Here is a 14,481-nt window from a genome sequence, read left to right as displayed (position 1 = left end):
GCTCCTCAAAGGAAACTACTTTGTTTTTTGCTTTTATTATGAAAAAGGCTTATTTTCCAGAGTGTGTAACCTCCTATATAGGCTGCAACCAACTGTTCTTGGTTTGGTTAATCTACGGTCTTTTCCAGCGCAGGAAAACTAGCACCATCCAGCAAATGTAAGTTGGGAGGTTGAATTTCACCAAGGGAGAGGAAACCACTTTTAACTATGATATTTACATCCCTATACTTAAGTATTGTGTGATACTGATACTACCTTATCATTTTAAGAGATTATCTGCCTTATTACTATGCAAAATAAAGAAAATTTAGCACTCTGATACTATCACAGGCTTCCGAGTTTTCTTCCCCGACCTTTTCAGTGGGTTAAATGGCAATTTGGGGTTAAACAGATATTCTAGTTTACCTTACTATGACCATGTAATATTGTTTACTACTAAGACAAGTAGTAAAAGAGTATATGTTCAGTCTTGTCCAACACCTTGCTCTTCCTGGTGTTGTCTTTTACTTTGCTTGCCTCTTTTGTGTATCTATCATAAATTGTTCATGAACTATCCACAAGAACTACAAAACGTATATTAAAAACCATTTTTTACACAATTAGTCCAACTGGTTAGTCTACTGGATCTCTTTTTCCCTGGAGGAGCCTCCCGTCCAGTCCCTCTGGTCTAGGGTTTTTCCAGGCCAGCTGCCCACCTGTTGTCCTGGGGCTTCTTTTTAACACCATCTTGCGAAATCCCTGTGCCTCTCTCCTGTGTTGGAGCCCCCGTTTCCTGGATCCCATGGTTTCCTCTTTGTTGGTTTACATCCTCATTTTTGTAGAGCACATTCTCTAGTAGCTTCCTGAGAAAAGGTACATGGGAGGTAAATTTGTTGAGACCTTGTGTGTCTGAAAATGTCTTAATTCTACTCTCATACTTGTTTGTGAGTTACACTTGTAATTGAACGCTAAGTAAAATGCAATTTTCCCTCAGAATTTTTAGGCTGTATTTCATTGTATTCTGGCTTCCAGTGTTGCAGTCTCAGGCCACTACTATTCCTTTTACCATGCATGATCTTTTACATGTGACCTGTGTTACTCCTTGGAAGGTTTTGGAATCTTCTTTTTAATCCTGATATTCTGAAGTCTCAGAATAAAGAAACATAGTGAGCTAATGGTTCTTTTCTTACCTATCATTTTGGGCACTTTATGGTCTCTTAAAATCTAGAAAATAGTATTGTTTCATTTTGACTATTATTCTTCTATTATTCTTTGGTACTTGTTTCTCAACCATTTTTTTCTTGTTTTCTCCTTCTGGTTGCCTATGGCAAAATGTGGAACCTCATGGATGAATCCACTCCATGTCTTACCTCCACCTCACCCCATCTCCATTTAACATGGTTGGCTGTGTTCCCACTCAAATATCATCTTGAATTGTAGCTCCCATAATTCCCATGCATTGTGGGAGAAATCCAGTGGGAGATACTTGAATCGTGGGGGTGGTTTTCCCCATACTGTTATCATGGGAGTGAATAAGTCTCATGAGATCTGATGATTTTATAAGCGGAGACCCCTTTTACTTGCTTCTCATTGTCTCTTTGCCTGCCACCGTGTAAGATGTGACTTTGTTCTTTGCTTGCCTTCCACCATGATTGTGAGATTTCCCAGCCATGCAAAACTGTGATTCCATTAAACCTCTTTTTAAAAACAAATTACTCCATCTCGGGTGTGTCTGCATCAGCAGTGTGAATACATTTGGACTATCCAGTTTCTAGAAAGTTTGACTTCTATACCTTTGAATCATTTACATTCTTCTGTAAGTTTAATTTCCAAACCTCCTTATTTTCTAATTGTTCCTGTTTTATATAATACTTTTTATTTTATAGATATAACAGTGTCTCTCATCTTTCTGAAGTTAGTATAAAAAGCTTTTCATTTGCTTTTCAAAAGCTTTTTTATTCTTTCTTTCTTTCTTTATTTTAGAGATGGGGTTTCACCATATTGGTCAGGCTGGTCTCGAACTCCTGACCTCAGGTGATCCACCCACCTTGGCCTCCCAAAGTGCTGGGATTACAGGCGCAAGCCACCGAACCCGGCCTCAAAGCTTTTTTAAAAGCTTTTCAATTGTTTCCTGAAATATCTGTATTTTCTCTGAGCTCCTTTAGTCCCTTTCTCTGTTTTGATCTCTATATGTTAGTCTACATTTTACGTGAGCAGATATTCTCAAATATCTGATGGCCCTTTATTACTCATTTATATTTAAGAAATATATATGTTTATTTTACATATATACATTATATATATGAAACAAACAATTCATTTGCATTTAAAAACAGTGGGTCTAGTTTCCCAGGGAAACCCTGAGTGTAGAAAGGGTGTGCTTTTCCCTTGACTGGCATCCCTCTGAGGTGACAGAGTGGGGAATCTAACCATTTCAATCGGGGCTCTGCCACAGTCGTTTTTTGGACTATTGAGTTTCTGCAGATAAGAATCTCCAAACCCCTGTCTAAGGAGGCAGTCCCTAGGTGTAGGTTTCCTGGAGCTATGTCAGGGAAATAGTCCAGGAGGGTTTCACCTGTTCCTTCTGTGGACTTTCATCCTCTCTTCTGGGCCTGATTTCTGAGTCCAGAGTACCTCTGATTCAATGTAGCCCAATCCCGATGCCTCACATAGGGATGGGGGAATCGGTAGTGGTAGTGTGAGCTAGGGAGGGCAAGGCCTAATTACTCCATATGCTATGCTGCTCTGAAACTCCCGGCAATCAATCCTCCTCCTTCCAGTCTCATGACTCCTAAGCCTCTGCAGTGTCCCATGCAGGAAATTGAAGGCTTGACTTAGGGAACCTCAGTTTTTCCTCCTCTTTCACTCTGCCACCTTCCACAGGTTGGCTGATACCTCACGTTCAGTATCATCTCCTCTCTTTGTTTTCTCTCATTTGCTTTGTATCCCTGCTTTATAGTTTAACTTCTTTACTAATTTTAGTGAGGTTTATTTTTTATTCTTTACTAATTTTAGAGAGAGTAATTTTAGTGAGATTTCTGGAACAGGAAGATATGAAAGCATGTGTTCAATCTAATAAAACCAGAAGTTTCTAGTGTTATACATTTTACTTCATAGTTATATGGACTTATGTATTTTGTTTTGGTCTAGTTTGTTTATCCAGAGAACTTTATGCATTTCCTGAAATCGACTACTAACCACCTCACAACTACTTTTAAGGAGGGTATTGACAAAATCATTTTACTTCTCTGTTATTTTTTAGGGATTATCAGGCAGAGTCAAGTTGACTTTCCATAAATGTTATCTTTATCAAGACAATGGCATTTTGTTATCTTGGCTCCACAAGTTTGGACAAATAATCAATTTGAGGTAGATGCACATCAATTTATCAGTAAGGAAGGAAAGATATAAGGAGGAAGAAAGACAGGAGAAAGGTGGAGGGGGGGAAGGAGAAAAAAGATTTTAACTAGAACAGCAGGAAGACTGGCCCAACTAAATAATTATACTAAGAAAAGCTATGTACATTTGCTAAATAAGAAGAGAAATTTCAGAAAATCATCTGGCTTTAAGATAACTCCAAACAATGATCACTGATTTGGAAGGCAGTTGAGCAGTTTATATCATTGAAGGTTAATGGTCAAACTCCATTTTATCATTCAATAAAAATATACCCAAAATGCATATGAAAAGCAGTGTAGCCGGCAACAAAACCTATCAGACAATAAATTCTCACAATTACATGTCCAGATTAACTTTAAACTATATACTGATTCTTATCGCTCTGAAATGTATCTATTTTTTGGTTCAAGAAGGTATGCATGTATGTATGCACCAAGGTATATATGTGTGTATTCCTCCCCTCATCCCCCAAAGAAATTGATGTCAGCTTGTAGGTAATCCTTTAACTTGAACATATGTTTATTTTCCTGAGTATATTTCTTACAAATGTGTCTACCTCACATTATGTAGTCCTCTCCATTCTTTGTCATACTCAATTATGGACCAATAACTTTCTTAAAAAAGTTAACTATGTTATCAACAAGATCACTTCCAATGTAGCTGTCATCATATCTTTGAGTTTAACAAGATGTTCAACTTTACAGTCAGACTGACCTTGTTTTAAATCTCCAGTCTTCCCTGTACTAAATAAATTCCCCAATAGGAAAATGGACATATTCTGTTTTGCAGGATTTTATGAGAATTAAATCATACAATGCATAAAAAGAACCTGGCATATTGTAGGTACCCAATTTTTAAAAAGTTATTCAAATCAAAATATGAGATGATATTGAAACCTTAAACTGTCTAAAAGTACATCTTTAACAAGTGACTAGTTTTTCATTTCCGTTTTTCAGCATCCCATCATCGGTAAGCTGGTCACCTGGAAGCAACGCATCAGTCATCCACTGAAAATGGGTGTGCGGAGCTTTTACAAAAAATTAGAAAAAACAATATAAAAGTAGGGGAAAAGGAGGTCTGGACAAAAACAATAAAAGAAAGTATGTGACCCAGGATCAGTTTCTTGACGCCTTTAAAATTCTATTTGTTTAACTACAAAATTAGGAGGCTAGATGAAGTACCTCCAAGTGTTCACGACAAAGAGTTCTGCGGTTAGACGATTCTGAAACACACCTTGATTATCTCATGCTCCCCGCTCCATTACTGATGCTTTGAAATACATATGAGGTACCTGTTCCATTTTGTTTTACCTTCCATTATGCAAACTGACTTAACTACAGACTCTGCCTCTTTTTTCTTTTCTTTCAGGTAATATTTATTGACATACTTTGGAAAAGACTGGATGATTTGATCTGCAACTTCCCACTCTAACATATGTTTCTCTGAATTTCTACAACTTCAGCTAAATGTTTTAAGGAAGGAAAGGAAAACAGAATATGTTATAATTTTTATTGATTGATGCTTCCTCCTATAGCAGCATACCAATTTTAGAGTGAGAGAAAAATCTCTTATGACTCCCATGAAATGAGGTATTTCTAAGTATAGCTTGATATCTTGTCCCTATGTGGTACCATCAACATTTTAGACAGATGAACACCAAACCATTGACTGAATTGCTGCATAGTGGACTTGATTTGGTTAAAAAGACACTTAAATGACTAGGGCACCTCTGGAAATTTTTGTAATCAATAAGCAAAATGAATCAACTATGTAGTGGTCAGACTGACTATCCAGTGATCAACGTGACCAAAACAGAAAATAACGGAGATAAGTTAATCCTTAGGTTGCAGGACTACACCACAAAATCAGCATAAAACTCAAGTGGACATTCATGATGAAAAAAAGTTAATGCTATCATTATACAACAAACAGCTAAATTTTTATTAAAATGTTTTCATTTTTCTATCAATCTAACAACACTTATTTTTATCTGAAAGGAAGGTACTATGTGAAATGTGTAGTAGGAAAAAGCCAAAGATCCTACCGGAAAATGATCTAGGAGCCACATGTTAGTTCTGTCCGTAACTTTCCATGTAGCTGTCAATAACCCTTTGCTTTCTTCTTTGTAAAAATAACTATGCTCGGCTGGGTGCAGTGGCTCACGCCTATAATCCCAGCACTTTGGGAGGCCAAGGGAGGCAGATCACAAGGTCAAGAGTTTGAGACCAGCCTGACCAATGTGGTGAAACCCTGTCTCTACTAAAACTACAAAACAGATTGGCTGGATGTGGTGGTACACCTCTGCAGTCCCAGCTATTTGGGAGGCTGAAGCAGGAAAGTTGTTTGAACTCAGGAGGCAGAGGTTGCAGTGAGCTGAGATTGTGCCACTGCACTCCAGCCTGGGCGACAGAGCGAGATTCCATCTCAAAAACAAATCAAACCAAAACAAAACAAAACTCTATTCAAGGAGCATATTGTCTAATTATATTTACAAGTTTGGGATTTTTGCTCCATGCCTTCTTATGTTAACAAAGTTATCCTTAATTTTCCTACATAACAGAGATAAAGGTAAATATTTTTATGTTCTTTAATTAATTACATGCCATAATCCCCCTCCTTCAACTTAACTGCAGAAATTCTATGAAAACCTACTGCATTGTTTTCCATTTTTCTCTTGATATGTCTCTTTCCCCTCAAGGCTGCTAAGGTTTTAAAGTGTTCTGTTTATATTTTTCCACTAATAATTATATCAGAAACCCCACTTTCTGTTTCTGAAGAGGAAATTTATCCAAAAATACCTCTGTGGTATCCAAGTAATAAGTGTGTAGGTAGTAGGATGACCAACTGCCCTGGTTTGCCCAGTAAAGAGGAGTTTCCTACTATGTGGAACTTTCTGTGTTAAAAATGGGACAGTGCTCTACAAAGACAGTAGGTCACCTTGGGTGTTAGCTTGAGAGAAGGATTGGATATGGCACGGAAACCTGCCCCAGAGAGGTGCAATTTTAATCCTATTAGAAACACTCTTCTTTCATTGCTAAACAGCTGTATACAGTAATCAAACACCAGATGGATAAATGAATTTAATGACCTTTACGTTTCCTTTACACCAGTGGTTCTCAATTTGGGGTTCTTACTAAAATCATCTGGTTAGCTTTTTAAAAAAGATAGTGCTCCCTGATTTAACTTATTCGAAGGTGAGTCCTTGTCATGGGCATACATGTTTGAAGTTCCCAGCCAATCCTCATGTAAGTCAGGGTTAGAAACACTGCTTTATACACATTCTGAGATCCAAACTATATGCCTAGCAAGAGCTATTCAAAGCAAGGAGAAATCTACTTTGTGATCTGTGACTTGTTAATCATTACGTGCAAGTTTCTACTCCAAATTTAAAACAAATGAGAACCCACAAACTGATTTTATTTATGTATTCCCCTACATTTATTTATTCACCTAGGGTTCATGATACATAAGCTTCTCCCTTGTCATGTTTGTATTCTGAATACCAATCACTATCAATATTGATAGTTTCTTTCTTACAAGAAATGGTACCAGGCAACGTGGGGCTGTAACAATTTAAATTACAAGGACTCTGTCCTCATAGAGTCTATAAGTAGAATACAGGAAAAGGTGACTACATGATCAAGGCAAATGACCCACCGCCAACGAGTGAGGATGTGGTCATGGCCTGGGGATGGTTAGGAAATCTTCATAGAGCCGGTATGATTTTAAGGGGCTTTGAGTACTGGGTGGAATTTTAATTAGAAAGCCAGAAAAAGGGCCAGGTGTGGTGGCTCATGCCTGTCATCCCAGCACTTTGAGATGCTGAGACGGGTGGATCACCTGAGGTAAGGAGTTTGAGACCAGCCTGGCCAACATGGTGAAACCTCATTTCAACTAAAAATTAAAAAAATAGCCAGGTATGGTGGTGGGCACCTATAATCCCAGCTACTCAGGAGGCTGAGGCAGGAGAATCGCTTGAACCTGGGAGGTGGAGGTTGCGGTGAAGTGAGATTGCACCATTGCACTCTAGCCTGGGTGACAAGAGCACAGCTCTGTCTCAAAAAAAAAAAAAAAAAAAAAAAAAAAACAAAGCCAGAAAAAGAAATATAAAAAGGGAGAAAAGCAGTTTGAGAATGGGTAGGGAGGAATCAGTTTACCAAAGTTGAGCATGTATACAAATAATACAGTTCACATTCTGAGCCATGCAAACTGTATCTAAGGATACACAGAACCTTGTATGAGGCCAACTGCTGAGCAAGGGAATGTAATTAGCCCAATCACTTTTACTTACTTAAGACATTGAAAAAGGGGATTAGACTGACTGATGGAACAATTGGCTCTGGATAAACATACAAAGCTTGGTCTACAACGTGGAGAACGAGCCACTAAACAGCAATAACCCAAGTCCCTTCCATCTGGTGCTGGGCCCACGTGAGAGACCTGATTACCCAGACAGTGAGGCAGGTGCTGCATGGATCACTGCCTGAGGGTCCCAGTCTATCTGATCCAGTGAGATGATTTAGTGTTGAAGAAATAAATTTAGAACACAACTTATGTAAAAGGTAAGTGTTACCTTATATATGATGTCATGTGATTATCAGTCACTGATTTCCAATTACTTTTATAATGCAAGAGCCTTTCCTCTGGATTTCAGAATTAAAGAATTTCTGTGCCATTTGTCTTTGCCTCCTAAAATAGTTCTCATATTTACTCCAATAGCTGGTCTTCATGTAAGATATTAACTAAATGCCCATTAATGGCCTTGGTATGCAACTCAGGAAGTCAGTTGGCAAAATTAACATTTAGAAGTAGGCACCACTGGTTATTTCACACATTATTAACTTATATTACAATTCAAATAAGCTTACAGCTGGCAAAAAAATCTCTTCTGTAAAGTGATCTCAAACATAATAGGCTTAATCAGAGATAAATTAAATTAGGCAGCCATGCATACTACAGCATATTAATTCTGAGTAGTTATTAAATACATTTTCTGTTATCACTGGTGTGAACAACATTATATGCAAACAAATTCTTCAAGAGTGTAGCAAATAAAGTTTATGTTTGGGATGCCATGTGCCTCACATTTTCCCATGTTTTCTTAAAATGTTAAATGATCTTTTCTGCTAATAATGACACTAGGTTAAGTCCCCATAAATGAGTCAACCTCACTCCCAGGAAATTAAACAAATGAACATCAGACGAAACTGCTAAGTGTGGTTTTGGATTGTTCCAAAGGGAACTTCTCAACTTTCTCTGGCAATAGAGCAAAATTGTCCAAAACGTAAGGTACCGAATAGTCATTATGTTAAAAATCGATGCCTCTCATTCTCTGTTTTGGGTGACTTATGTTGCCTTAGAATACTCAAAGAAAAAAATTCTGAAGGTGGAATGCTATTTTCTAAACAAGATCCTGCCATTCTCTCTCTCTCTTAAACGGTAGTAATCTAAGCCAGCAAACTAGTACTCAGATCCCACATGACAGCAAATGATGCTTTTGTGAAAGAAAATGAAAAGATGCATCTAACCTTTATGCACACATACTCATGTTGCCTTTTTTGATGCACTTGTGTCAGATTATTTTATTCTTGGTTAATGAACCAGGATTTTTAATTTCTATATTCAGGAGTAATTCAATTTACTTGGCATGACAGCCACCATCGCCCACAAGTCTGAGAAACACGTTTCACTTTCTTTGTGCTTTGCACATTTAAGACTCAATGTAAGGTGACAAGAACATTAAGCTGCCCAGTGAGCAAAATGTGAAACTAATCACTATCTGTTCTACAGATAGTGGGTACAATAATTGGCAAATTAAAGAGCCTGGGAAGAGCTGGGCCACCTGCATCAAAAAGCATCACCTCGGAATGTCTAATGAAGATAAATGTATGCAGTTAGCTTTACTGACAACTAGTTCAAACACCAGCAGACTGAAAAAGCAACATTACACTACCTATTTCATTGACTGTAAAGTATGTGCCATGTAGAATTTTTGTTATTTAAAGAAAAAAATATCCGACCACTCTCAATATGTTCTATACATGCTGGCTGAATTGAGGCTAGTACTTACTCCTGAAAAGCCAATGTTTTTCTTTTAAACTGGCAAACTGGGATCAACTTGCTTATTAAAATGTTGAATTTGTATTTTCATGACAACTAGGTTCAAATAAATTAAAAGCCTACGAAAAGGAAAATAATCTAATTTCAATAAATTGCTACTCTTCACTTATTCATCCATTCATTCATTTATTTGACGGTTATTGAATACCTACTATGTGCAAGTAATGTGCCTGACATTTGGCAGAGAGAGACGAATGATATCCTTAAGGAGATTGTGGACTATTTGCAGGCAAGAGGAATGCTTACAGGCACGCACGCAGGCAACTAGGAAGAATCACGTGCTATCGTAGAAATGTTTCAGATATGTGTCCCTTTGCCCTAGAGCCTTTCAAGAGAAGGCTCACTCCTAAGCTGAATTCTAAGATGATTTCTGAAGAGTTTTTGAGGGTGAATAAGTTTGAGAATGGTCTTCCAAGCTGAAAAAAAAATAGCATGTTCAAAATCAACAAGAAGGCCATGATCTGCTTGAGGAAAAGAAAGTGCCTTCAAAATATGTGAAGGAAATAAAAATACAGAAATAAATATAGGAGGCAAGAAGTCAACAGATGATGAAAATGAAAGCTAGACAAGGGTGAGAATATGAAGGGCCCCAGAAGACATGTTGAGGAGTTTGCATTTAATTCTGCAGGGCAGTACTTTTCACAATGCATGACAGAGAACCCTGGAGACCTGAGGAAGGAGGGAGGGAGCCTGGAAGGGAGTGAGGAGTGAGAAGAGGCTGGGCAGTCAGGACTCAGGCCTTATACCCCGACTCATGCCACAAGAGCTTTGCCAATATCTGTTTCATCTTTGGGGCCTTCTTATTATTACAGTTTTTAACAACTTTTTATATTGGAATAATCTTAAATTTGCAGAAAATGTTGCAAAGATAATACAAAGAGTTCCTACATACTCCTGCCCTAGTTTCCCCCAGCGTTAACATCTCACATTACCATGGCCCAGCACGTTTGTCACAACTAAGATGCCAGCACTGGTGCATTACCAGTAACTCAACTCCAGACTTCATTTGGATTTTACCAGTCTTTCTGCTAATGTCCTTTCTCTGTTTCAGGATCCATTCTAGTCTAGGATATCACATTGCATTGAGTCATCATGTCTTTCAGTCTTTTTTGGTCTGTGACAGTTTCTCAGTCTTCTCTGGCTTCCCATGACATTGACAGTCTTGAGGTGTATTAGCCAAGTCTTTTTACAGCATGTCCCTCACTTTTGGGTTGCTAATGTTTTTCCCTTTGACTGATTAGGGTTATTGGGAACAATGTCACCCAGGTGAGGTAAACTTCTCATCACATTGCATCAGGGGCGGGCAAATGACATCAGCCTGTTAACTTTGATCACCTGGTTAAGGTAATGTTTACTAGGCTTTTTCACTGTAAAGTTACTATTTCCCTTCTTTGGAAGCCAGTCATAAATCCAGCCCACATTTAAGGGAGAGGATAAGCTTCATTATCTGAAGGGGGATATATCTACCTGTACTATTTGGAATTCTTTTAGAAGAAAGACTATTAATTTATTGGTTCAATCATTTATTTATTTTAGGATGACTCAGACATATTTATTTTATACTGTGGGTTATAATCAAATATGATGTTATTTATTTTATGGCTCAAACTTTTCCAGCTTTGGTCTCTGGGAGCTCTATTAAATTGGTTCCTGTATGCCTTTTGTTTTTTTGAGCACTTTTTAAAGGCATACCACCAGGTGCTCCAAGATTTTGTATTTTTACTGTCCCATCCACAGACTCAGTCATTTCTCTGAGGATCCCTAGTTCCTGTTATTGGAAAATAATATTTAGAAACCAAGATCTGGGCACTCCATGTGCTCAATGCTACTGAGGTATCACTGCTCCCAGGCCCCCTTAGCAGAAAGAGCCAAGAAGTATAAATACATATTCCAACCCAGGTATATAAACATATCTATAATTGTTTCTGCATCTGACCATATGTATATTTATGAAACTAAACAATAGTTAAGCTTACATGAAGTTACCTGATATGCCCAGCTCTAACCCAGCATTACAGGGATTACTGCAGCCCAGTCTCCTAACTTACTGCAATTGCCCTGACAATGAGAAACTTGGCTTGCACCACCTATCAATCATTCATTTATTTGTTCAACCTCAGTATTTGGGTGTTCTTTTGAAAATAGATTTCTGTTACTTTAAAATAATAATATATAAAAGGGCTTTATTTTTATTAATTATCATCACTCTAATTGCTCTGTTTTCATCAAATCATTTCATACTTCTCCAAGGCACCCAGGAAGACTATAATTAACATGACCATTTGTATTTTGGTCTAGTTCCAGTTAAAGGAATGCTAGTAGAATTGATTCTAGCTACTTGTATCCCTAGCCTCTATAATCTGTTGTGGGATTCTCTACTTATATTATCTATTTCTTTGATATCAGATATAAGGGACAGTGGAAAATTCCGACAATAAAAGAGAAAAACTATATGACAATGGAATGAAAACAAAAAATAACTTGAAAAAAGTAAATTTCACTAAGGATTTTTAAAAAATGCTTATCAACTAGAAATGGAAGAGAACTTCCCTAATACAATAAAATGCATCTCTGAAAATCCTACAGTGGGCATTGTACTCAATTGTTAATAAAAAATTCCTCATAAAATCAGGATCAAGACAAAGATGTCCACTCTCACCACTTCTACTCAGCATTTGCACGGAGTTTGAGTCATTATAATAAAAAGAAAGAAAAACTACAACAATTAGAAAGAAACAAACTGAGTGGTATATTTTATATTAAAAATCCCATTAAACCTACCAAACAACTATCAGAACTAGTAAGTATATTTACAAAAATTATATATTTACAAAAACTTTTTTATTGGAGATATAATTTTTATAATGTATAGTTCACTCTTTTAAAGTGTACAGTTCAATGCTTTTTGGTACATTGACAAGGTTGTGCAACCATTCTTCTTTTCTAACTCCAGAATCTTTCATCACTCAAAATGAAGTATTGTGCCCAGTAACAGTACAATAGTCAATCGCCATTCCCCCAGTCCCTTATGACCACTACTCAACTTTCTGTACTTATGGAGTTGCCTATCCTGGACACTCCATATAAATGGAATCAGACAATATATAGTCTTTTTGTCTGACTTCTTAATGTTCTGAAGGTTTATCCATTTTGCAGCATGCAAATGTATTTCATTCTGATTTTAGGTTGAATAATATTCTGCCGCATGCATATATCATATTTTGTTCATCCATTCATTAGCTGATGCCTATTTGGATTGTCTGTTCTTTTAGTTATTAGGAATAATATTGCTATGAACACCCACGTACCATTTTGCATGAATGTATGTTTTCAGTTCTCTTAGGTCTACACCTAGGAATGAAATAACTCTATGATAAAGTTTTTGAGAAAATGTCAAGGTGTTTTAACAAAGTGGTTACAGCACTTTACAATACCATCAAAATGCATGTTAAGTTCAAAATTTTCCACATCCTTGTGAACACTTGTTATTGTCTGTCATTTTTAGACAATTATCACATTACTATATACTATATTACTATATTTACTGTCTAAAAAAGTTAGACTATAATAATTTGACAGTTAAAATAGTAATCCAAGTGGGTATGAAGTGGTACCACATTGTGGTTTTGATTTACATGTCTAAGGGCTAATAATGTTGAGGAATTTTTTGTGTGCTTATTGGCCATTTATAATATCTTCTTTGGACAAACATCTGTTCATATCTTTTCCCCATTTCTAAATTGGGTTATTTGCCTTTTAATTGAATTGTAAAAGTTCTTCCCATGTCCTGTATACTCTTTACTAAATATAACATTTGCAAATATTTTCTTCTGTCTTTGAGTTCTCTTTTCACTTTTTGATAGTGTTCTTTAAAGCACAAAAGTTTAAAATTTTGATAAAGTCTAATTTATCTATATTTTTCTTTTGTTGTATATGCTTTTGGTATTTCATCCAAAAACTATTGCCTGATCCAAGGTTATAAAGATTTATATCTATGTTTTCTTATAAAAATTTCATAGTTTTAGCTTTTATATTTAAATCTTTGATCATTTTGAGTAAATTTTTGTACTATATGGTGTGATACAAGCATCCAAATTCATTATCTTGTATTATTAGTACATGTGGAAATCCAGTTGTCCCAGAACCATTTGTTGAAAGACTATTCTTTCTTCCACTGAATTGCTCTGGAACCCTTTTGAAAATCAATTGGCCATAGATGTATATGTTTATTCATGGATTCTTTATTCTATTCCATTAATCTTTCTATCCTTCTGCCAGCACCAAAGACTCTTGATTACTCTAGCTTTGTAAGAAGTTTTGAAATTGGGAACTGTGAGTCCTCTAACATTGTTCTTTTTCAAGACTGTCTTGGCTATTTAGGGTCTTTGTATTACCATATAAAGTTCAGAATCAGACAATTCTTTTAAAAAGCCAGCCAGGCCAGGCACAGTGGCTCATACCTGTAATCCTAGCTTTTATGGAGGCCAAATCAGGAGGACAGCTTGAGGCCAGGAGTTCAAGATCTGCCTGAGCAATATAGCAAGATGCCATTCTCCACAAAAAGGTGGGAAAAAGGACAAAAGCCCGATAAGATTTTGATAGGGATGGCATTGAATCTGTAGATACATTTGGGGATATATGGCATTGAATCTGTAGATATATATGGGGGGTACTGACATTTTGCAAACTGAAGCTTTCTATGATCATGGTGTGTTTCTCCATTACTGAGGTCATCTTTAATCTCTTTCAATGATGCTCTGCAGTTTTCAGTGTGCATATCTTATACTCTTTTTGTTACATTTATTCCTAAGTATTTTTTATTGATGGTATTATAAATAAAATGGTTTTCTTAATTTCATTTTTAAATTGCTTCTTGCTAGTGTATATAGCTGGTCTTTGTATATTGATTTTATATGTTGCAACCTCACAGAACTCATTTATTAGCTTATAGTCAGTAATGTATTGACTAGAAGTGGGTAGAGT

The 14,481-nt window shown here is 36.6% G+C and overlaps 1 protein-coding gene across 18 annotated transcripts in view; it reads right to left on the bottom strand.

The window, feature by feature from the left end:
• Positions 1-14,481, bottom strand: part of ENOX1 (ecto-NOX disulfide-thiol exchanger 1) — a 616,720-nt gene that overhangs the window by 285,848 nt on the left and 316,391 nt on the right. For 14 of the 18 annotated variants that reach the window (XM_074387765.1, XM_074387772.1, XM_074387767.1 and 11 more), the window contains one exon: positions 696-842. The exons of the other annotated variants lie outside the window; for them this stretch is intronic. In XM_074387765.1, the coding sequence (XP_074243866.1) occupies positions 696-783 (88 nt within the window). In that variant the 5' untranslated portion in view covers positions 784-842. The remainder of the gene's footprint in view (positions 1-695; positions 843-14,481) is intronic. 18 annotated transcript variants of the gene reach the window in all.

The sequence above is a fragment of the Saimiri boliviensis genome, chromosome 16, assembly GCF_048565385.1.
Source record: "Saimiri boliviensis isolate mSaiBol1 chromosome 16, mSaiBol1.pri, whole genome shotgun sequence".
NCBI lineage: Eukaryota > Metazoa > Chordata > Mammalia > Primates > Cebidae > Saimiri > Saimiri boliviensis.
The sequence above is the reverse complement of the archived record's forward strand: the minus strand, read 5'-3'. Positions and strand labels throughout refer to the sequence as shown.